The 23258-nt window shown below is 41.0% G+C and overlaps 1 protein-coding gene across 3 annotated transcripts in view; it reads right to left on the bottom strand.

Moving 5' to 3' along the window:
- SNCA (synuclein alpha) overlaps positions 1 to 14025 on the bottom strand; it is a 63768-nt gene extending 49743 nt beyond the window's left edge. The window contains exons 1-4 of one of the 3 annotated variants that reach the window (XM_027636133.1): positions 13834 to 14022; positions 13357 to 13492; positions 11961 to 12106; positions 5875 to 5916 (exon numbers count right to left, since the gene is read on the bottom strand). In XM_027636133.1, coding sequence (XP_027491934.1) covers positions 5875 to 5916; positions 11961 to 12081 — 163 coding nt within the window. In that variant the 5' untranslated portion in view covers positions 12082 to 12106; positions 13357 to 13492; positions 13834 to 14022. Of the gene's footprint in view, positions 1 to 5874; positions 5917 to 11960; positions 12107 to 13356; positions 13493 to 13665; positions 13752 to 13833 lie in introns of those variants that run through there. The other 2 variants (XM_027636135.1, XM_027636134.1) reach the window with 2 other exon arrangements.
- Between the last annotated feature and the right edge of the window lie 9233 nt (positions 14026 to 23258).

The raw sequence follows: 23258 nt of genomic DNA, 5'->3' as shown, positions 1-23258 counted from the left end.
CAGAAAAAAAAAAAAATAAATCAAAAGTGGTTTTTGCTGTAAAGCAAATGTTGCCCTCAGGGAAGGTGTGACTTAATGCTAGTAAGTGCAAAAAGACTTCTGTATGCCCCACTTGATTATTACCAGCTACAGACTACAAAAAGCTCTGGATTCTACATGTAACTAGTTCTTGTAAACACGTTCTTAAAGTGTGTCCTAGTGACACATTGTATCTTGCAAAGAATGTTAAGACCTGATTGTACACGGAGTCTTGCAGAAACAAGCTGAGAAACATTATGAGACAGAAACTCTCTATTGTTTCCATTATTATTTCAAATAGCAAAAAGAAACCTCAAACAGAGATGTTAAAGAGAGTGGCATCTTGCAGAAGTAGACTTAAAAATTCTATTCTCAAAAAAATATTAAAAAAAAAAAAGTGTTTTGGGTACATTTCAGTATTGCTTTTCAATTTTCCTCTGTCTCATTCATTTTTTGGGAGATATCCTGGGCTGCATCAAAAGCATGACCAACAGGTCAAGGGAGGTGATTCTGCCCCTCTTGTGATATCCCACATGGAATGCTGTGTCCATCCCTAGGGCTCTGACACAGGAAGGACATAGACCTGTTGGACAGAGTCCAGAGGAGGGCCACAAAGATGATCAGAGGGATGGAGCACCTCTCCTATAAGGAAAGACTGGGAAAATTAGAATTGTTCAGCTTGGAAAAGAGAAGGCCCTAGGAAGACCTTGTAGGAGCATTCCAGCACCTAAAGGGAGCCTACAAGAAAGATGGAGAAGGACTTTTTACAAGGGCATGCAGTGATAGGACAAGAGGGAGTGGCTTCAAACTGAAAGAGAAGGTTCAGATTAGACATAAGGAAGAAATTCTTTACTGTGAAGGTGGTGAGGCACTGGAACAGGTTGCCTAGAGAAGTTGTGAATGCCCCATCTCTGGAAATATTCAAGGCCAGATTGGATGGAGACACGAACAACCTGGCCTAGTGGAAGGTGTCCCTGCCCACAGCAAGGGGTTGGAACTAAATGATCTTTAAAGTCCCTTCCAAACCAAACCAGTCTATGAGACATTCCCTGATTCTATAAATCTGGGTCCTTTCGTTCTGTTCATTTTGTTTTCTATGCAAGTGACATACACTGTTTTGAAAACTCTCTTTTCCAAAACATGTTGAATGGCAGAACATATAAAGGACAAATTCAGCAGGCTCAATGCTGACAAAGGATCACATGCTCAGTTGCCCTTAAGCAGATTCACCCCTTCAGATAAAACGATAAACTATGGTTGCACCGTGTTCCTTGCCAAGTCATAATTAGTTTCATTATCTGAAGCTATTAAAAAAACTGCACCTCAAAAGCAGAATATTAAGAAACAGAGTGGAATTGAGAGCACTGTGGATGCTTCAGTAGAAAACACCTAATTCCTGATGCCATTATTAAAGCCATGTTTCTATGCTGTCCTGGCAAGTACAACCACCTACCAAGCACAACTATCCAGTGGCTGCTGTTCCCACTATTAGAATGTTTTGGAAAAGCTCTGCCTGAAGTCTGTTTTCTCCTCTCAGAAACATATTATCCTAGGAAAGGCTTAGTACATGCAAAGTAAAATCAAAAAGAATCAGGCCACTAACACCGTTAATGGCACAACAATAAGATGTTGATAAAAGTAGTAACAAAAGAGATATATTTAAGATTGCTTCTATTTCAGACTGTTTTGTGATTTAACACCAGCTGGATACTAAGCACCACACAGCTGCTCATTCACTTCCACCCCCAGCAGGACAGGGGAAAAGAGAATTGAAAGGGTAAAAGTAAGAAAACTTGTGGGCTGAGATAAGTACAGTTTAATTGAAATAATATAACTTTAACAAATTGTAATAAAAGGGAAAATAACAGAGAGAAAGAGAGATGAAGCCCAAGAAACACAAATGATGCAAATTAAAACAATTGCTCACCACCAAGCAACTAATGCTCAGCCAGACCCCGAGCAGCTGCCCCCCACCAACCTTACCCCTAGTTTTATTGTTGAGCATGATGCCACATGGTATAGAATATCCCTCTTGTCAGTTGGGGCCAGCTGTCCTGGCTGTGGCTCCTCCCAACTCCTCGTGCACCCCACCCTCGTGGTGGGGTGAGGTGAAAAGCAGAAAAAGCCTTGACACTGTGTAAGCACTGCTCAGCAGTAACTAAAACATCCCTGTGTTATCAACACTATCACTATTTCCAGCACAAATCCAAACCAGCCCCATACCAGCCGCTATGAAGAAAACTAACTCTACCCCACCCAAAACCCGCACACAGACATAGCACAAGAAAGCTGACACAGGAGTTACCATGAAAGATCTCTCACACAGTGCTTCAGAAATTAGAGCACCCAAACATCATCGAAGTCACCAGAGTGACTCTGATAATTAGCTCCAGCCTGGTGACCACCCAGCTCTGAAACCCCAGTGACAGGAGAAGAAAAACCAAAATAGTCTCACATATTTTATTGCCTTCATTAAGTAGTAAGCAGGGGAAAGCACTAACAAATCAGTTCAGAATGTAGGGGGTTGATTCCAACTAATTAATTTAATCTGAATACCAGGTTGTTTAATGATCTTAAGCCCTTAAGTCTTTGTAGAATTGATACATGCTTTGCATCACAGTGTTGAGAAACAGAGTAAATCAGCTTCTGCAGAGCTCTGCTGTGCTCTGGCCTGATTACTTCTGTCTATGCAGAGACTGTCCATTCCATTAAATGACCCCGGGACGATGTACAACAACCATCCCGAGGCTAACTTTGAGTTTGAAGTTCAAATACTTAGTACAGCACAGTGCAAAAAATATTAGCATTGAAGCTTTCTTTTCCCTACTTATTATAGGCACCTCGGTAAGATGCAATATCATTGTGAAACCTTTGGCTTAATTCAAAATGATAACTAGTTGCTTTCAACTTTGAACAATAAAAGTAGATGAAAACTACAGGATTTCTCTGAATTTCTTCTTAGTGCACTAAATATATTTTTGAATATCTGTTTCAGACAATAAGTTAGTCTTAAGTACTTGAAGAATTCACTTACAAAGATGCCATAAATACATTGGTGGTCCTTTAATTTATGGAATTTTTCTGTAAGATACCTGATGGAGTTAAAATAAACGCAGCAGGAATGCCAAAGACTGTGTTAAGAAAAACAAGAATGATTGGATAAAACAATTCATCAAAATGCTTGACTATGGTTCATAACTTGATATTGTGTCTTCACTCACTTTCAGGAAACAGACACATGGTTGAAGGACCAAGGGCTTTTTCTCCCTGATCTATTTACAAATAATGCTTTATTTTGAATATCAGGAGATGAACTGTAAATATTTTATCTTTGATACTGTTCATTTCTGGACATTTATCCGTGGGAGATAAGCAAGGTGGATGAATTATGCATTTATAGTCAAAGGCCAGTAGACACGTTAATTAGGAAGGCAATTCTAAACACAAGCAAACACCCCATAAAACCAATAAGCAAAGCTGCTTCATCTTCAGAAGTTCTGAGAAAGGATGACTTCACAAATAACACTCTCACCATATTCCTGCGAAGCACAGCCTAGGATCCTCATTTCACAGTGTCTTTATGCCACTAAACGTGGTACAATCAGGTCACATTTAAAGCAAGAAACATCTCAGTCGAGAATGTCTGGGTTTGGAAAGTAATTAACCAAAGAGTGTATTTAGTTTTATAGCACTTTGAGGTATGTCAGCTCACATTTATCTCACCAGCATAGGGTTTTAAACCACTAACTATTAAAAAATAGCAAAACTAGCAAGATTTTGGAACTCAGACAGTAAGAAAGGACTAACTGCACAACTGTGAACACACTTGTTTTGATCTGTGGTTCTAGTTTGCATTTGACTGTCTCCAACCTCTCGAACCTTTCTTATTTACATAATAAAATATTTATTTCACCTCAGGTTTCACCTGATGCACTGGGGAGTTAATATGCTAAGATAATCAGAACTTGTGAACTCCCAGTCCTATGAAAAGAGACAAGTAGGTCTTTACAAGTGTCTTAAAGGGCAGTTTTGTTATATCAACCTTAATAGCATTGATTTAAAGGGATTTCATTTCTACAGCAACTTCACTGGCATTTCTCAGTGTCTTCATGTTACACCTCCTAGCATGACTACACTGAACCCAAATCTGTTTTCATGTACCTTCTCTGCTGGCCAGAACAACTCTTTATAGACTTACAATTAGTTTTTATTCTTAAAATATGACCCAAGAAATTTCTCTGTTCTTATAGTACCAAGTCCATACTGTATCATTTTGGACACCATGCTCTCTAGAGTCTGCCTGAAGTCTCCTCACAGTCATATTTCAACCTGAAATTCAACTTCTATTCATTTTCCATTTCCATTCAACAGCCAAACTCATCTCAAACAGTTGAACAGGCCAGAAGGAAGCAAACTGTAGCACAAACCCCATTACTCCCAAGCTTTCAGTGTTTCACTTTGCGACACCCATTTCATAAAGTGCATGAGGAACAACCACTGTTTTGCCTAAAATTGACAGCAACTTTTCAAAATTTTCTGTTCACAGGCACAGCACATAACAGATGTATTCTCCTTATGTTTGGCTTTATAATCTGTTTTGTTCCTTCCAGAACAAAATTTAACATCTTTTCAAACCTGTCAAAAATTCTATTCATTTACTTAAAATTTCCTGTCTCACTACACATGTTGCAATCAGATAAAGAAAGACACAGCGTTTGAGATCAGTAGTTTCTTCTGGGAGATGGAAAAGAAGTCCCCCACTGAGCTAGTCTACTTGAGTCCTATTGCTTCAGCACGTTTCATCCATGTGCAAATGCCCCTGACTTGGATTCTACCACAGCCCAGCTTGGTGTACATCACCTCTACTAACTTGCTTGCAACTGTTGTCAGTTGTCGTTCCCACATCTGTGACGATATTAGATATATGTGCCTCAAATCTCATTCTACTGCAATCCTCTACTGGTTAAAGTAACGGTCCCTTTGACTGTTTCTCTTAATTGAGGTCTAACAGGCTGAGATTTCAAACCTCATAACAACAGCACGCATGCTTAGCCAGAGGCTAAACTCTGAAGGACTATCATAGATGTTCTCTTCAGTTTTGTTACTAGAAATACTCTTGACTGACTTTTCAATCATTTATATGGGCTGTGATATTAAGTACTGACATTTTTATGTACCATTGTTTATCCTTGGCACTGGCTTATGTGAGCACACATGAATGATACATTGGCTGTACACTAAGAAAAAAAATCCTTTTCTACTACCTTATTTGTTTTCTCATTTCTTTGGGGAAAAACAAATTAATATTCTTGACCATGCATTTTCTTCACATCTCCAGAAGCCTCATATTCTACAGTAGAAAATTACACATTCTATTCAGCGCACTATGGTCAGCTAAGGCTTTCCTGCACTCTGTAGATATCAAAGACTTCCATTCATTTTGCCCCTAAAACAAATTACTGGTTTCAGTTCATACCTAAAACGATTCTTGCAAATCAATTTAAAATGCAAATTTACTCCTTTTTTGGTGTAGAAATGATATCGTGAATATACATGCCTGGCATTAATTCCAAAGTCTGAAAGTAGTCTTGCTACTGAGAGATTAGGTACTTCTCAAAAACATCTCAAAACACTCATAACTGTGAAAAATTCAAATCATTTGATCAAAACTCTGAAATTTGTTTCTTTCCTATAAGCCATTTCTCTTCAGTCATCCCACCCAACCAGCTCTCTCAATTTTCCGATGTTTTTCTATCTTTTGTAAATTGTAGTGCTCTCAAAAAGAATTTTTAACAGCTAAATGGTTGATTAATCAAATGTAGAGATGAAGTTGAAATTGAGAGATAACTGTCTTACCTGTTGTGACACCATGAACAACTCCCTCCTTGGTCCTAGAACCTAAAAAAAGAACAGTATTAGGTTGAAAGTGCATATTCTTAAGTACTGTTAAAGACTAGGCAGATGATAAAGAGGGATTAATATATAGATTACATACAGTTGCATACAGTATTTTCTAAGGTTATTAAAAGAAATTAAAGAGGAATTTAATCTAAGGGAAGAGGTAAAACCATCAATAAAGAACAACTGCATGGATATATATTGACTGTGGAAAGGTGAGTAACAGTGGAAACACTTCTGCAGTTTATTTCTTGTACATACTCATTTCCTTGCCATTTTCCTAACAGCTGTATTAAGCCTCTCAGTTTGCAAACTCACATGGATGATCCTGCACAGAAACCATGTTAATGTTGACATCCTAAGGAGGCTCTTGCATGCATTTGGAGAAGATCAGAGCCACAGTTCCCAGAAGATCCTTACAATTTCATTTTACAACACTTGGCCAGATCTCAGTTCGCAGGGGTTGACAACCATTACTGAACTACAGAAAGACCTAGAGGTTAAAATCATGGGGAGCTGGTAGTGCTAGCCAGATTTCGACATAAATTAATACAAAAGAGAAACCTTAAATGGTAGATAGGATTTAAATATGAAAAAGCCACCGAAATCAAACTCAAGGTCTTTTGCATCTGGTGTCCTCGTTGTCACAGGCACATGTGACAGCTCATATATGATTTGCAGGCAGCAACCTAGAACTTGTACTAGATTGAGTCATAACACAAGAGCTGTGAAAGCAATGTAATTGTCATCCTGAAGACCAAACCGATTTTTGGAACAGCTAAGTAAAAAAGATTATAACTCTTTACCATGATGCATCAAAGGGAAGAATTGCTTATGTTTTCAACAGGAGGAGAAACAAATTAGCATATACCACTGTTCAAAATCTACCTCCATGCCTTTTTCCCTACCAGACCTCTACATGTCCTTGTCAGGTTTTAGAATTTGGCTACATTTCAGGGATTAGTATCCATCTGTGGACTATGACACTTAACAATGTGCAATTGAGCATTACAATGACAGAGTTTATGGCTCCTAGTTAATCATCTGACTTAGTCTGCCAGAGATAGGATGAATTTTTTTATTAGCAACACAGAATTACCTTATTTGTAATGCAACTTTTTGTCTCTGTCATTCAGTATTTGAGACATTAAAATTTATACTTCTGACTTTACACTTTTAAAATAGATACAATTTTATCTTAACCCTATAAAAATCATATACAAACTGATATAAGTAGAAATATACTAGAGGAAAATGCATGAGCAGAAAAATATTAAAAGAAAGAAACTTATTGTTACAATAACACAATTAAACATTGAAATAAAATACAAGTTCATTCATCAGCATGTCCTACTGGCTACTAGTGCCAATTTATGGAACTTTAGCCATCTATTCATGACACTATTAGATTGATTACAGCATTGAAATGGCTCTGTTACCCATGAGCAACAGCAGAATAATAATCCACAACAAATAAAAGGGAAAAAAATACTGCATCAAGTAAAATGACATGTTCCTTCAGTTAGCTAATGACGAGGTTAAACAGCTGAGAAGTATTTTCCCCCTTTATTCTAATTTTCTCTTTATAAAAAAAGGTTGTTTTCTCTCACTGAAAATATTTACCATTGAAGAATCATAAATTTCATTAAATGCAAGGTGTTAATGTCTACGGATTTGTTTTAGATTTTGGTTCTCAATCTTGTGATACTGTGAGACCTGAAAAAGCAGGGCACTGTGAACACATGCTGGAATTCAAGCCTATGACTGTTCTACTGACTTCTAGAAAGGGACTAAACACCATTGTGTCTATTGGAATACCTAATATTAAGCATATGCTTTTAAATGCATTGTTAAACCTGGTCAGTATCTCATTCATCTTGTTGAATTTGCAGCCTGCAAGCCAAGTTATTAAAGACATGGAAACCTGTGAATTATCAAGCACTCGGTTCCCTGAGGCCAGTAAGAGATGGATGGTATGACAGAACTCCCTGAGGACCTCTGCAATGCATACAGCTCCAGAGGGATCTATGTAAGCTGATTCTTACTTCACTCGCCCTGATGTAACACTGCTATAACCACAACTCATAAAGAAATGCTCTGTATTCTCTGTTAGTGGAAGAGAGGCTTTTCTTTAATGAAAACTCGGCTCATAGACCCATACCGAACAGGGATATGTATAGCCAAATCCATTAATTGGCAAACAACCAGCTAGTTGGTGTTCCAGATCTTACAGCATATGTTAGAGCTCAATACTACTTGCCCCACTACCGCACATTTGCATGCAAGTAGCTGTTTCTGCTATCCCAGCTACAACAGCATCTAGAACTACATTAGGAGCTGCCAGAACAGGCCTATAAATAACAACAACTTAATTCAGTAGGGTGACTTCTGGCTGGCAATGAAGGAAAGCTGGTCGTCCACATTGTATTTGAGAGAAATTAGCTGTCTTTCATTCTGGCATTCCCAAAACATCAATAGTCTTGTTTGTTGTATCCTGCAAAACAAGAGGAATCAGAGTAGGGATAATATAAAGACCAAGAAACCTAACTCTGACCTAAACTACTTAGAAGCAATAGTAGTACACGGTAATGCTTTTTTTCCTAGCTATAGTACACATTCGTGCGAGGCGAGGGAGAAGCCAAAACAGAATTTCTGCCTTTTCGCAATTATAAAAAATACCATAGACTCTCTTCATAATTTATTATCATCACTGTCATTATGCCAAAAAGAAGGAGTGTATCAGCAGTTTGGAAATACACTCATTTCTGGACTATTTGAGAGACCAACAGACTATTCACCTTGCTTAATCAGAGTTGGCTAAAGACAGGTAGACATAAGCCCAAATTAGGGGAAGGAGAAATTAACATCTAAGGAAAATGGTTGCTTCCAAGTCCTGAAGCCCATTATTCCACCAGACAGATCTTGAGTCCCTCAACTACTCTGCTGGCTTTTCTACCATCAAAGGAAAACAAGAAACCTCATGAAAAGAGAGTGCAGCAGAGGAATTTGGATGGTCTTGCCAAATAGGTCATGACTGCACTGTTCTACTCTACGGCCATGTGCCAGCACAGGGAGTAGTAAACAACTCATCTGTTAGCAACCCTGCAGCTGATGAATTATTCCTTTGTTGTGTTAGTGTATGGACATACCAAAAAATGGACTGGAAACTTCCATTTCTGAGCACTGAACATGAACTGAAGAGTCAGTTGAGCAAAATCTTCAGCTCACTGGTAGCACACAAAAAGCTCAGTGGACATCTTGAACACTACATCACCAAGAGCATGCAAATGCATCCTTCTTACTCTCAGTTCCTGGTTTCAAAGCGAGTGGGGGTAAGTATTGCCACTCACTTCCTCACTGCTTCACATCAACAGCTCTTGAAGGACAAAGAGAGACCCAGTTTTAAATTTACAGCAAACGCAAGCAGCACAGGACTACTGAGCCTCAGTCATCCTTTCTAAACAATGATCAGGTCCTTGTTTAACATCAAGAAAGGTTCTGATGCTGCACTTGTATGAGTCAAGACAGAGCCACCGATTTCAGCTGACCAATGATGAAGCCCATCAGCAGAGGAATTTGGCAGGAAAGAAACCTCAAAAACAATACATGAAAGCATAAAAACACATTGTAGACTGTATCGAAAAGTATCTTGAGTACTTAAAAAGAGGATAAAGACAATGGACTGAGGGAAGAAAAAAGAGACAGGGAAAAAAAGATCCCCAGTTAATCCTTTACTAGATAGAATTATGTTATGATCTTTCACATAATAGTTAACAGCAGCCTGGACAGGAAGGTCCAGATGTTTTCCATATTTACTTCAATTCTACTCATTCAAGTGAGAGACCATACCATATAGAGGATCTGGACCAAAGACTTTGCATCTTCTTAATTCTCCAGCAGCAACCGAAGGCTGAATGTTATGAAACTAAAAACCATCAACACGTCCCTCTTAGCCCAGTGCTGTTAGGTTCTTTTTTACAAGATGTCAGGCAGCTTTCACAGTATAATCTGGCTGTGAAACTCAAACCTGAAAACCCAACGATAAAGGGAGGGAGAAATCTTCAGGAGGTCTACTGCATTGTGCTGCTCCTCTCCTCTTGAAGGGGTTTCACCATTTTTTGCACTGAAACCATTACCAGCCTACAGAACCAGAGATTATCACACTGGCCCTTGCTAACGCTGTACAGGAGAAGAGCCACCTCTCCTGTGTCCCTGGGAAGTAGAGAGACACCCAGCTCCCAATTTACCCCTGACCCTACATGATCCTGTTGAAACACCCTGCAGGTATGGACAAGCACACAACTGTACACGGGCTGCCAGAGCTCCTGGAGACAGCTTCCAACCAAAGGCTTTTTTACCTGCACAACAAAGTGTGCATACAGCTCCTTCCTTCTGAAAAGGAGGCATCTGGCACGAGAACGATCATCCACCATTACTAAAGTCACATGCACAAGTCCCTGTCATGGCTCAGGGTTCTGCTGTCCTCAGTCATTTATTCTTGAAAAAAATAGCAAGCATGCCCTCCAAAGTTCAACCTCAGCAAAAGCATCTCTGAAGTCAACAGGAAATCTGTTGCCTTTGGGAGCAGAACTAGGTTCAAATATTATTACAGTTTGGAGAACAGGTCAAACACAAAGATTAATTCAGCACGCAATTGAGGTTTCCAATACAAAGAAAGCAATGACCCCAGAAGCATGGTCAGCACTACAAGAAAACAAAATAGAAGAAAGCCTCACCCCTGAAAAATTACTCCAACATCAAGCACAATTTATGGTGAGAGAACATCTATTTTGATACCTTGAAAATGAGCAGATGCTCATTTTAAAATAGACTCATCTTACAATTAGTGTTCAAAATAATTGCCATCCCTGTTGGCAAGAGCACTGAGCTTTGCTATGGCTCAAAATGAGAGAAGTATATTCCAAATGAGTAGTCCACACTATCTGGAGCAGAAATAATTTCTCACAAACTGGCACTAGCCTGCAAGGGTGGAGGGAATCCTAAAAAGACACTGGAATTGCAGCGATCTCAGTGCTCCCATTGAAAAGAAATGCCTCCGGTTTTCAGCTCTGTTTAACTTCTCTCTGCTATGTGTGCACATCTCCCTTGGCACACACAGCATCCATTACAGAGTTGAACAGCTACAAAATCAGCAAAATAGAAAAGACCTACAGAAAAGGCTATGTTTTCCCCTCCTTTATATTACACACTAACTTTATTTGATAAATAAGAGAAACAGATCCATAATTACTTTTTTTTAAAAAATAACCACTTACTCCTATAGTCTTGGCAGATTATTTTTCTGTGAATTTTTCATGGCAGCATTTGCAAGACAGTCCTCTAAAGCCTAATACCTGCTAAAATGAAGATGACTATCATGCATAAAAGTACCAATCTGGGATTTGAAAAGAATTTTATCCCTGCCTCTATGCAAGACTTTTGTGTCCTAGAATGACACCTAATAACTGCTTTGCTACCTTGGGGTCTACCTGCCCTACCCCATTAATTGTAGCTGTTCTTCTTGGAGAAGTCATGGAAATGCTAGGAATTTGCAATAGTAAGTACAAAATACGAAATTAAATTCAAACGATGAGGACATGACACTTTGCCATACAAAACATTACTGTCAACACGCCAATCAGTCAGCCTGTCTAAACCTCAATTCCTGAATTAACCTCTCAAATGTCGTCTCTTAAATTCCTATTTAAACTCCACGTTCTATAGAATGCTGTCAAGTTACCTTCCACTTCAGCTTTTATATTTTTTTTAATTTATTTTTACTGTACCAACTTCTTGAATAGAATAACCAGCCAGTGACCTGTACTGCAAGGCACCTCCCATGATACAACCTCATTCAGTCTGGTGTTACAGATGTGGCTCCACAGAGCAGTGACACATGGCCAGCACGTGACATAAGAACCAACACTTGATTTTAAAGAACTGGAGCTCAGGAGGCACAACTCTCCTCTTGTTTGTTTTGCAATGGTCTCCTATGAGTGATTAGGGGTTTTTTTCAGAATACTAGGTCTCTGCTGCCCACCTACCCACATAGAGGACTCCCTCTTTCGTCTTTCCTGCCGCCTCTGCCACACCCTGCTTGGTTTTTTCTGCTGCTGCTACGACTCCCTCCTTTGCCTTGGAAAGTCCTTTCATGAACACATCCATGGTTGAAGACTTTCTTCACACAGCTCTAGAGAAAAAAAAAAAAAAAAAGACAGTACACTTTCAATAAGAGTTTTTAAGTCTTTTATTCCAGAAAGGGGAAAAAAAATTATTCCAACTGAATGGGAACACAATTACTTAAAAATTATATTATTTATACATCTAGCTATAGGAAACAGAGATCCTGTTTCCAGAGAATCCTAAGAGAGGTTGCCAATAATGCAGTACTGGTTGGAAGATGGATTCACCGATATGAGTCCCTTCCTTGTCTAACAAGGCATCATTCCTTCCAAAGGATGGTTCTGTTCATGTGCTGATCACAAGATTTAGCCCTGCATTTAATGATACTCCACCTCTCATTCAGAGAAAAAAAAAATTAAAAAAACACCAGCAACTTAAAAATCCCCAAACAAACAGACCAACCTGCAAAACAAACCACATTAACCAAAATCCCTCCTGAATGACAAATGTTCATTTGTTGTAGGAAATTGCCATTACAACCCAGAAGGACTGGAGCAAATAGAAAATGCTGCTTTTCCAGTTGTTCAGCATTTTGCACACAGTCCACATCCCTCTTCTGGAAATTGAGCTTTCCTGACTGGGTTCTTTGTATGCATCAGGACGGAGAAAGGATTTTACAAAAAAGCAGAAGGAAGAACGCAGGGTTTTAAAAGCACTGAACTAAAGTCACCAAATGAGTTCCGTGGCAGCTATGCAGCACAGCGCTACACTGAAACCACTAAAATAGTAATTAAAACCAAGAATTAGTGTCCCTTCAACAAATACATTATCAATATTCCTTTCTCTTCCTCCACCCACACAGACAGAAGTGCTGCCTGTTATCTTTTCTTCTTTGCCAGAGCCTGAGTAGGAGGAATGGATGTCTAGGAAGGCATCTGGGCTGTCGCAGCTTTCTACTAACTCGTGACGAGCGTGTGAAGAAAGGCAGTGTTTGTGCTCCAGCCAAACTGCCTACAGTACCTGTCACCCTGGGGGGGTGCTTTATACAGAGAGACGGGGCGGAGGCAGGACCCAGCCCGCGGGACCCTCCGACTCCTCCATCGAGGATGTCCCCAAACCCGCACCCAGGGCAGCACCGCGACCACAGGTGCGGGGGCACCTGGGGACCGCGGGCGTGCGGCACCGGGTGTGTCACACAGCACACAGGCACCTGCAGAGGGAGGGAGGGAGGGAGGGAGAGGGCAGGGCGCCGTGCCCATACAGATGTGCAAACATACATATACATACATCCATACATACACATAGAGAGGCACCTACCGAGCAGGGCAGGGCGGCGCGACCGTGTAGGCACCCACGGGCTCCCGCGGACACGCCGTCGGCACAAGGCGGCCACGGCGCCCGGCTTCTCCTCCCTCCCCCGTGCCCACACGAGGACGTTCAACAGGAAATTTATCTATATAGAGAGATAGATACATAGACAGACGGATAAATAGATAGATAGACAGAGAGATAGATAGATAGATGGATAGACGGATGGATACATGGATGGATAGATGGACAGACACACAGACAGATAGATAGATAGATATTACATATATAGATATAATTATATCTATATATTCATACCCACATACGCGCATCCCGCACGGCTCCACAGACACAGCTCAGTCCCGGCAGCACCGACGCGCAGCGGAGCCGCTCCCCCCACGCCCGAGCCCGGAGCGGCCCCCGCGCCCCCCGAGACCCCCCTCCGCCCCCGGGGCCAGCGGCCGCCCCGCCCTGTCCCGCACTTACCGCCGGGATCCTCCGCCACCGGCGACCGACCCGACCCGACCCGACCCGTTCCGAGCAGGCGAGGGGCGGCGGGGGAACGGGCAGGCGGCAGGTGAGGCGCGGAGCGGCCCGAGCGGAGCTGCCCCTGCTCAGCACATCCCGAGGCGGGGGGTCGGGCTGGCGCTGCTGGCACCACCCCCGGCAACAGCCCCGCAGGCGACGAGCGCCGGGGAGAGGCGAGGGCGGGAGGATGCGCCGCGGGAGAGAGGGAGGAGGGAGGAGGGAGGGAGGAAGGAGGAAGGGAGGGAGGGGCGGAGGCGCGGAGACACCTACCGCGCTCCCTCCCGGCCCACCCGCTGCCGGGGTGTGCGCTGAAGAGCTGCGCCCCCCACCCAGCCTCCTACGCCCACCCGCTCACATCCTCCGCGGCGGTGAGGTGAGAGGCGTGATCAGCTGAGAGCACTTGTTCCATCAGCGCAGATCAGGAGAGGATCGACAGGTAAAAGGCAGACCAGGCGACTTGGACCCCCCTGGGACTCCGGACACCCACCACTCGTTCCAAAGGCTGGACGACCACATCTTAGGAGACGTGTAAGGAAGTTGTTGATGGTGACTGCAGCACCCCCGTGTTTCACTTCACCAAAGCCATAGAAAATCTCCCCAAGCATCTAGTTGCTTTTTCATCTACTTCCAGATCTTTGACCCTAAATGACTGCAGTTCAATGTGACTGTCCTCACAAGATCCACGAGCCCAGCTCATTTTTAAGCATGGGAGGTGTTGGTCTTACAAGTATAATTTGAGCCTATTGTAGACACACAAAAATTTTCATCCCAGGTGGAGACCAGTACGGCAAGACTTGACTGACCCCTATACCTCTACTGGCATTCTCCACCGCAAACTCCATGTCCACTGCCACTCAAATCTTAAACTGATGCGTAGAAGTCACTTTCTCCCCAGAAAGGGAAAGCTATCAAACTTCTCTATTTTAGTAACAGAATTTAGGCATGAAAAGCCAAGACCAGTAGGAGACAAGGCACTAGAACAGATGGACCTTCAGCTTCAGTACATCAATTCAAATCCTGCAAGACCTACAGAAACAGTTTGGGTTTTATTGCGCTCCGAAAGGAGAAACAGAACATAGTATAGAAGAGATACAAGGCTGTGAGCTGCAAAGAGCATCTTTCATCCATCATCCTGTGCAGACTGCTCATGCATCCCTGATTTTATTTTCATTCCAAACACGAAGTGTAGAGTCTTCCTCTTGTCAGGTTTCTTCATAAGCCTTAATATTTCTGTGCTGTTTGATCATCTTTCTTTCGCTTCGTTCCACTAGTAATTTTAATCAACCAACCATTAAACAAGAGATTTTATTTCTTTGTCTAAGAATGTGCAGTGACAATATAAATCATTCCCTCACAATTCTGCTCTCAAGAAAACCTTAAAAAAAATTACATAAGTTAACTCATCTCGTTCATACTGTGTAGCGTATTCATAGTTTGTAGTGCAAGAACTAGGTATGGTACTATTTTCTCCCAATTTGGGGAGAGGAAAACAGGTACAGTTTCAGGCAGTAAATAAAATTTAATCAAAATCATATTCTTTCCACATTTTGTTAACTGGCTTAGCAATTTAGGTATGTAAACTAGCTCACTGAAAGTCATTCCTTCAGTCACTTTCTTCTACCCTGGTCAGTAAACATAGACCCCAAATTAGAATTAAAGTGAATATTGCACTCCTTATGTAAGTATTTTCTTCCAGATTTAAAGAAGACTTTTGTTTTTGTGGCATGCAAGGGACTGTTGCTTTTTATTTTGCTGATATAAATCCGGATAGACTTATAGTATTTAATTATATTAGCAATAACAGAGAATCCAGTATGATAAATAACCTCATACATTTATGGCTCTACTTCCGAAAACTTTACGAAGAAGAGCTCAGATGTTTGCAACTCCCAGCTTTTCCAAGGATTCTTTTTTTGCCTTATGTTTATCAAAGGCAGGAATTATGTTCCGCTGTTAAACAAAGTAGCAACCTGTCTGTTGACAAAATCATGCAGCTAGGAATAGAGAGGTAAAGGCAAGAGGGATTCAGTTGCCACAGCAGAAGTAGAGCTTAAAATTTCATCTGTAGTATTCAAAATAGGCAGCTGTTAAATTCTAAATCAGAGGGTAAGAGGCAAAGCAAGGAAAAAAACTAGGGCACAAATGTTGACACAAGAAATTCTTCATTTTGAAAATTGATGGGACTTAAGTGGAAAACAGAATTAAATATGACACAGAATTGTCATTGTATCCGCAAGGCAGTTTCTATTTAAACCACATTGTCTACAACAGCTGGTTGGGGTTTTTTTTGTAGGTTGTCTCTTCAGTACTATTAGTATCACAGTAAGTTCTCCCCTGAAGCCTTTCCTGTCTGAAGAAGGATAGTAGCAAGCAGATTGCCCACCGATCGCATTTAAAACAAATCTTTATTTAATGACACTGTTTACTTTGCATGAGCATCTAGAGCAAAAATCAATTAATTAGTAATAAAAACTCCCTCAATTCATCTTGCCTTGCAGGCTAACTTATTGGTTTAGTTGCTTGTGATCAAGTACATCTACTTTATTAATATGAAAAGAAGAATTATAGATAATTGAACAATGTTGCAGAATTTACTCTCTCTGGGTTAAAAAATTCAAATATAAAACTATTCATGTGGAAACACTGTAAAAGTGCTCCCCTTGAACACAAGTAAATTGACAGCTTTCTCCTGTTTATTCAAAGAGTGACTCATACAGGCTCCCTGTGTTACTACGGAACTGATAGGTGATGTTACTCAGAAAAAAGGTACCTTTGAAAACCTCAAAACTGCAGTATGAAGGGAAGCTGTCTTAGGTAAGGCTCTTGGTAACAGGTAACACTGATCATTCCACTGGAGAGTCTTTCTACCAATTGCAGATAATCTGAAAATGGTCTTAATTTGAGAAATACATTAACTGTGTGAAACTGCAGTTTTTATGCAAACATATTTTAGTCTTTGGATTTTTTACAAAACTGTGGACTACCTCAGAGGCAACTGGGAGTTCAGACCATTTTTCTGGACTCTTACATCACAACATTTGCATTTCTATTCCCATTCGGGTCCCTCTTTGGACCATTGCTGTCATTACTGACCATGCTGTAACTACCTGTGTGCACAGGCCATTTCTGAGAAATCAAAAACATGCTCAATTTAAAAAAAAAGATGGGGAAAGCCTCATCCTTGCTTACAGGTAACCCTGGGGTTTAGCAGAGTATTATCTTAACACTTAGTGTGCTTGCAAGTGTCATAGTGTAACACTCTGGAGCGTACATAGTGTTCCCTGATGTTTACTCAACTGAAAGTTAAGGACACGTATTAAAATATTCATGCAATTAAGTCACAACTTACCATTTCAGAGTTAGTTTCCCTAATTCATTATTATGCAGAAGTTGCCATTTCCAGTTCATCCCTATTGCAAAGATTTCTGCATGTGAACTGTTTTGATAGATTTAACCCGGTGCTGGCTGTGAGCTGGATTATTTGATGTCCACTATCATGCCCTGCAACCATTGCCAAGAGACACAAATAGAACTGCCTTTGGGCATAGAGTCTTTCATCTCGGATCAAAACCAGAGCACAAACAGAACACTTCATGGAGAGCACAGACTCACAGAATGGTTTGAGTTGAAAGGGTTCTTAAAGATCAACTAGTGCTCCATGAGCAGACCTAGCTCCAGCCTTTACTCTTGTTGCTTCTCTTCTGCTTCTGGTTTACCTGCTTCTATCTGACATAACGTTCTTTCTCAGAAATCTCAGTTCCAGCTCTTGTATTTGACATAGTCAGATCAGACAACTTGTCTAGTCCTTCCTGTTCTCAGCTCCTGTCTGCATGCAGCGCAGCATGTACCATCTCATATCTGAAAACTACAGGTCAAGCCTTGTTCAGCTTCAGACCAGAACACGTCCAGTGTAGGTGGATGCATCAGAGATTTAACCAAGGAAAAAGTGTATGGGTGGAAACCGTGGAAGAAGAAGGGCTTCTTCCATAAGTCTTCATCATCATGGCTGGGCTTCGTGAACGAAGATTTGGGAAGGGCTCTACCCATGTTTGTTACAAGCACGCTGGTGGCTAAAAAGGCCAATATGAGATAGGCACATCCGGTTGCAAAAGGCACAGCAGAAAGACTCCTTAGGTGGTACATTCTGCAGGGCATGATTCTTTCTGCATTGTCTTTTCTCCTCAAGAGTGATCCTGCGTGCTTTCCCAAAGGCATCAGCAGCGTTATAGATGGTGTGTCTCCAGACCTCCCGATTGGAGGCCAGAGTAGACCAGTTATGTTGATCAATATGGCCAAGGCTGAGATGTTGTGTCAGGGAGTCCTTGTATCTTCTCTTTGGGGCTCCTCTCTTGTGGCAGCCAGTGGCATGTTCACCATAAAGCAAGATCTTAGGGAGGTGGTGGTCCTTCATCCTGGAGACGTGCCCTGCCCAGCGCAGCTGTGTTCTCAGCAACATGGCCTCAATACTTGTGACTGCTGCTTGTTCTAGAACAGACATATTAGTCACATAATCTGACCAGTGGATGTTTAGGATTGTATGAAGGCAGCGTTGATGGAAGCATTCTAGGAGTTGCAGGTGGTAGATTTTGCCAAATTCCAGGCTAATCTTCAAACTAGGCTTGATAGCTATTCCACAGATTCTACAGATACCTCTCCTGTTACACTCTGGCACCAAATTAAAACCAGCATCCTGCAGTCCTCTGAAGAAACCTTAGGGTTCTCCCTCAAGAAGAACAAGGATTGGTTCGATGAAAACAATCAAGAGATCCAGGAATTGTTGAGGAAGAAGAGAACCGCCCACCAAGCACACCTTGCACTGCCATCCTGTCACATAAGAAAAACAGCCTTTTGCATTACGTGCAGCAAGCTCCAACAGAAACTCCGTGACATCCAGAACAAGTGGTGGATCAGTCTAGCTAAAAAAACACAATTATGCGCAGACACGGGTGATCACAGACGATTCTATGAAGCCCTGAAAACAGCATACGGGCCTACATACAAAGCCCAAAGTCCTCTACTCAGTGCTGATGGTCAAACGCTTCTAACAGATAAAACCTCCATTCTGAATTGACGGTCTGAACACTTTCAGACTCTTTTCAGTACCGTCAGTGTAGTCCAAGACACAGCCATTCAGTCTATCACACAGCAACTGGTGAAGTATGAATTGGATACTGCTCCCACTTTAGGAGAAACCCTCAAAGCTGTTCAGCAGGTGAAAATCGGCAAGGCAGCTGGGGTTGATGGAATTCCACCTGAATCTGGAAACATGGGGGCCTTGCAGCACTCCATGCTAAATTTCACTAGTTTGTGGTACACTGTTGGGAACTAGGCAAACTACCATCAGACCTTCGAGATGCAGTCATCATCACCCTATATAAGAAGAAAGGAATTAAATCAGACTGTTCAAATTACCGTGGTATTACTCTGCTCTCCATTGCTGGCAAAATCCTGGCAAGAATACTCCATAAGTCTTAACATTTGAACAAATTAGGCTAGAACTGAAAATATATCTATAATAATGTATATCTCAACTGAGGTTGCTTAACATCAAATTCCTTCTTTCAAACATGAACAATAAAAACATTCTCATAAGAAAAGTTCACCACAATATTTTAGCATAGGTAAAGCAGATTTTCTCCTCGAAATCTGTTCAGGCATAGCTCAGACATTTTGGGTGGTTTAGTGTATGTATATGTATATGTTCCTACTATGTCTCTGCCCACGGCAATAGGATTGTACCTAGATGATCTTTAAGATCTCTTTCCACACAAACCATTCTATGATTCTATGTATTTGCATAGATATATCTGAGAGAATATTTACAAGGTGTATATATATAAAAGTGTTTTAATTGATACAGACATATATGCTGAAGTACCGTATTGGAGGTATGTACACACACATGTACATATACATATATATATAAGAAAGATTGATGTATGTCTCTCATTTGGTAGATATCAGCTCACTTACACTAATCTTGACATTAATCACCAGATAGAAGGGTCTCACAGCTTTATACCACCTCTGTTACAGACAAACCCTGCCAGACCTTCACCTCTTTTACTTGCAGCCACGGGTGAAGCTACAGGCCTATTACATCACATGATTCTCTTCTCATAGCTACAGGCCTATCACACAGGCTTATCTTTCATAAGCAGCCGTAACATTTCATTAATTAATTAATCTGTCTGGGCTAGGAATTCAGTGCTGAAGGGCAAAGAAACTCTGTCTGTTTCACCTGGAACCTTAAGCGAAGCTGTGCTATGAAAAGCAACATCATGAGTGCCAAGGCGGCCATCTGGCAGTATGTTTCTACTCAGAGACACCCAGTACGTCAGAAGAGGCTGACCTAAGGGTACCTGGCAAAATCAGTGCTGATTGTTCTTTAGGATGTTTCCTGTTACATAGCACAGATGAGTTGATTGTAAGCGAAAGATATAATCATCTTCCTCACATGTGATGCAACATGTTATCAGCATCTCATATAACTGAAAATGCTAATGCTAGAAAAGTGGGAATCATCACGCAGAGTCGGGTCTGATGCCTGTCTTGTCCTGAAGTCTGTTTGAGTGAGAGGTCAGCACCAGATTTCTCCAAGGTCAATGATAAGACAGCATGCTCTAAAGTAGCCTGCTGCAAATATAGGTATCTGAGCCAGTGCAGGCACAGCACATTAATTACCTGGATGGCATGGCAGCATTTCTCTAGAGGTACACCAGGAAGACAGCAGCTTTAATTAGATACTAAAGTTAGTCACCAGAAAACTGTTTAAACAAGTGGAAAACCCAAACAGGAGCATACTTCACTCCATCAAACTGTCTTCTTTCTGTACTTTCTAAGGGAAAGTAGGCATCACATAAAATAGAAGTGACCATTTTCATTCAGATTGCACTTTTTGCATCAGAGGTATTAATAATCCAGAGGTGATAAAAATATGAACAATACAAACACATGAGTGCATCTTCACACAGGAAATTTTTGGGTTTTGTGTTGCTCATGACCAAGTTTTCTTTATTGCTAAAAGTCTGTTATCTGATACATTTAATAAACAGAACTTACATGTATCTGATGTTCACTAACATTTTCCTGGCAGAGTGGAGAATCTCTAAATGGAGATTCTCTGCACCAAAAAAGGGGATTCTCTTTTTGAACATTCAGCGTGTGCAAATAAAAAATATGTAAACAATAATATATGGAATAAGTACATAAAGACTCCATAGCTTGGGGATTGTTTGGGGTTTTTTCCACATTAACCTGTAGGGAAAACATAAAGTCTTCTCCAGAAAAAACAACACATGATTCTCTTCTCATTTCTCTGACTCCAGCTTGCAAGCTTCCCAGCCAAGTCAGTCCCTTAGACACCTTTTGCTGTTGCTACTCCAGTCACCAAAAGCTCATGACACGGTCATCAGTTGCCAACGCTTTTTTTGTAACACCAACTACAGATCCTGTCCAACTCCCATTCATGCTGACATTAAACCAGAGATTGACTCAGGGGAGCAAAAAATAACAAAGGAAATACCAATATGAGAATATTATTATCACTTCTGATTTCTTTGGCTCCATTATTTATTACATGGAATCACTTATTAGAGTCCTATCTTAGTGCAATTTCCAACCAACAGGCCTGTACCTCCTTGTAGATGTTTGTATTACCACAAAACATATAGGCACTTGTCTTGATCTAAAATTCTTAATTTTAAGGTAGCGTCTGGGCTATTAAAATTGGTCTATATGGAGCACTAAGCAGGGCATAGAGTGACTCGGGGGAGACATTTCAGATTTCTTTAAAAGGGATGTATACTCAGGCTTGGGCATGTTGACAAGCAATAGAAAAAAAAAAGATTACTTTTCCTTATAATCATGCACAAAATAAATGTACCTGTAAATTTAATTTAATTTAATTTAAATTGCCATTCCAGTTACAGCCTCAAGCTCAGATCTTGAAAAAAACTATACCTTAGAAACATTTAATTTCTGTTAGGCTCTCCAATTTGTTTCAATTCACAAGAAGTTTCACATTTGCAATGATGCCCAGGAGGCAGGAGAAAAAGACTTGAAAGATCACTTCAGTAGGGGACAAGATAGTTAGGTAAGGGACAAAAGGAAGACAAAGCAGCAAACATGGTGAGAGTGGTCACAATTAAAGGCCACATTCAAACTCAAGTCAAATTTGCCTAGGCATGTCCGTGAGGGGTTTGTCCAGAAAGAAATTGCAGGTTGTCAGTGGGCCGAGTAGAGATTTCTGGAGAATCACTTTTCGTGCATGCAGATTGGTAAGGTAGAGGGCATGAAATATTCTCAAACAGTCATTAGTGATCAGATGCCACAGGCACCTGTCAGAAGAGGGGCAAGAACTGGCATGCTGGCAGCAGACAGCCAGGAGGTGGTCGATTCAGGAAGTATGGGCTACAGGAAACCTTCAGGTGTTTTGTCCAGGGAAGAGAAGTGACAGTGAGGACACACAAAAAAGAGATGTGACATGGTAGAAACAGTGTGCTAGGCAAATTATTTCTCCAGCAGTTTACTGTGGGGATACTGGAACAAGACTGCACTTGCAAAAGTCTAAGTAGGTGCTGTATTTGCCAAAGCCTCCAAGTTGTTAGATGACCAGATCATTTTAAATCCCCCAAGTCAGCAAGGTCAGAGTCACAGCAATCATGGCCTACTTCTATTAGGATATAAGTTCCAAAGTCCCAGCTGTTGGAGTGCTTGCTTCCCAGGCTGTTTGTACCATCATTGCCTCTAAGGCAACTCATTGTCAACCCAAGAGATATTCAGACTTTAACGCTTGGGTGAGTGAGGTCCATCACCCATAGCAGCTAAACAAGTGGCCAGATTTTCAACATTGTTGCCCTAAACAGCACAAAACCAGTTTTCCCCCAAAACAGGTCTACTGATTTAGTTTATCAAAATAGATTTGAAGAAGCATTCAATATCCAATGTTATGGCTCAAACCCCTCAGTAGTCATTCACCTGCTACATGCTCTCTGTAAAAAATCCAAATGATCTTGCCTGAAACAGCTAAATCTCCATTTTTAAAACAAATAGTCAGTTCCATGTATCTCCAGAAAAAAGATCCCAATAGGCTGGTCTGCTTTCATATTTGGCAACTGCATTTTTCTCCAGGCTAAAATACATACTTCCTTTTGTGTTTTGAAATACAGAGGCAGAACTTGTGCAGAATCAGTATTTCAGGAGTTTGCCTGCTCCTCACAGTCCTAATCCGCAGGAAATATTCAAAATATAAAAAAAGTTTTTTTTTTCCCCCATCAATGTATTTTTGCATTCACTTCACTCATAACTCATAACTGCTGATGAATACCCCATTGTACTTGACATTTCATAGCCAATATTCTTGGCTCAAAAGGGCTTATTAT

Source organism: Corapipo altera, unplaced genomic scaffold, assembly GCF_003945725.1.
Source record: "Corapipo altera isolate COAL_440 unplaced genomic scaffold, ASM394572v1 22b, whole genome shotgun sequence".
NCBI classification, from domain to species: Eukaryota; Metazoa; Chordata; class Aves; order Passeriformes; family Pipridae; genus Corapipo; species Corapipo altera.
Note: the sequence above shows the minus strand (reverse complement) of the source record. Positions and strands in the feature narration are given on the sequence as shown.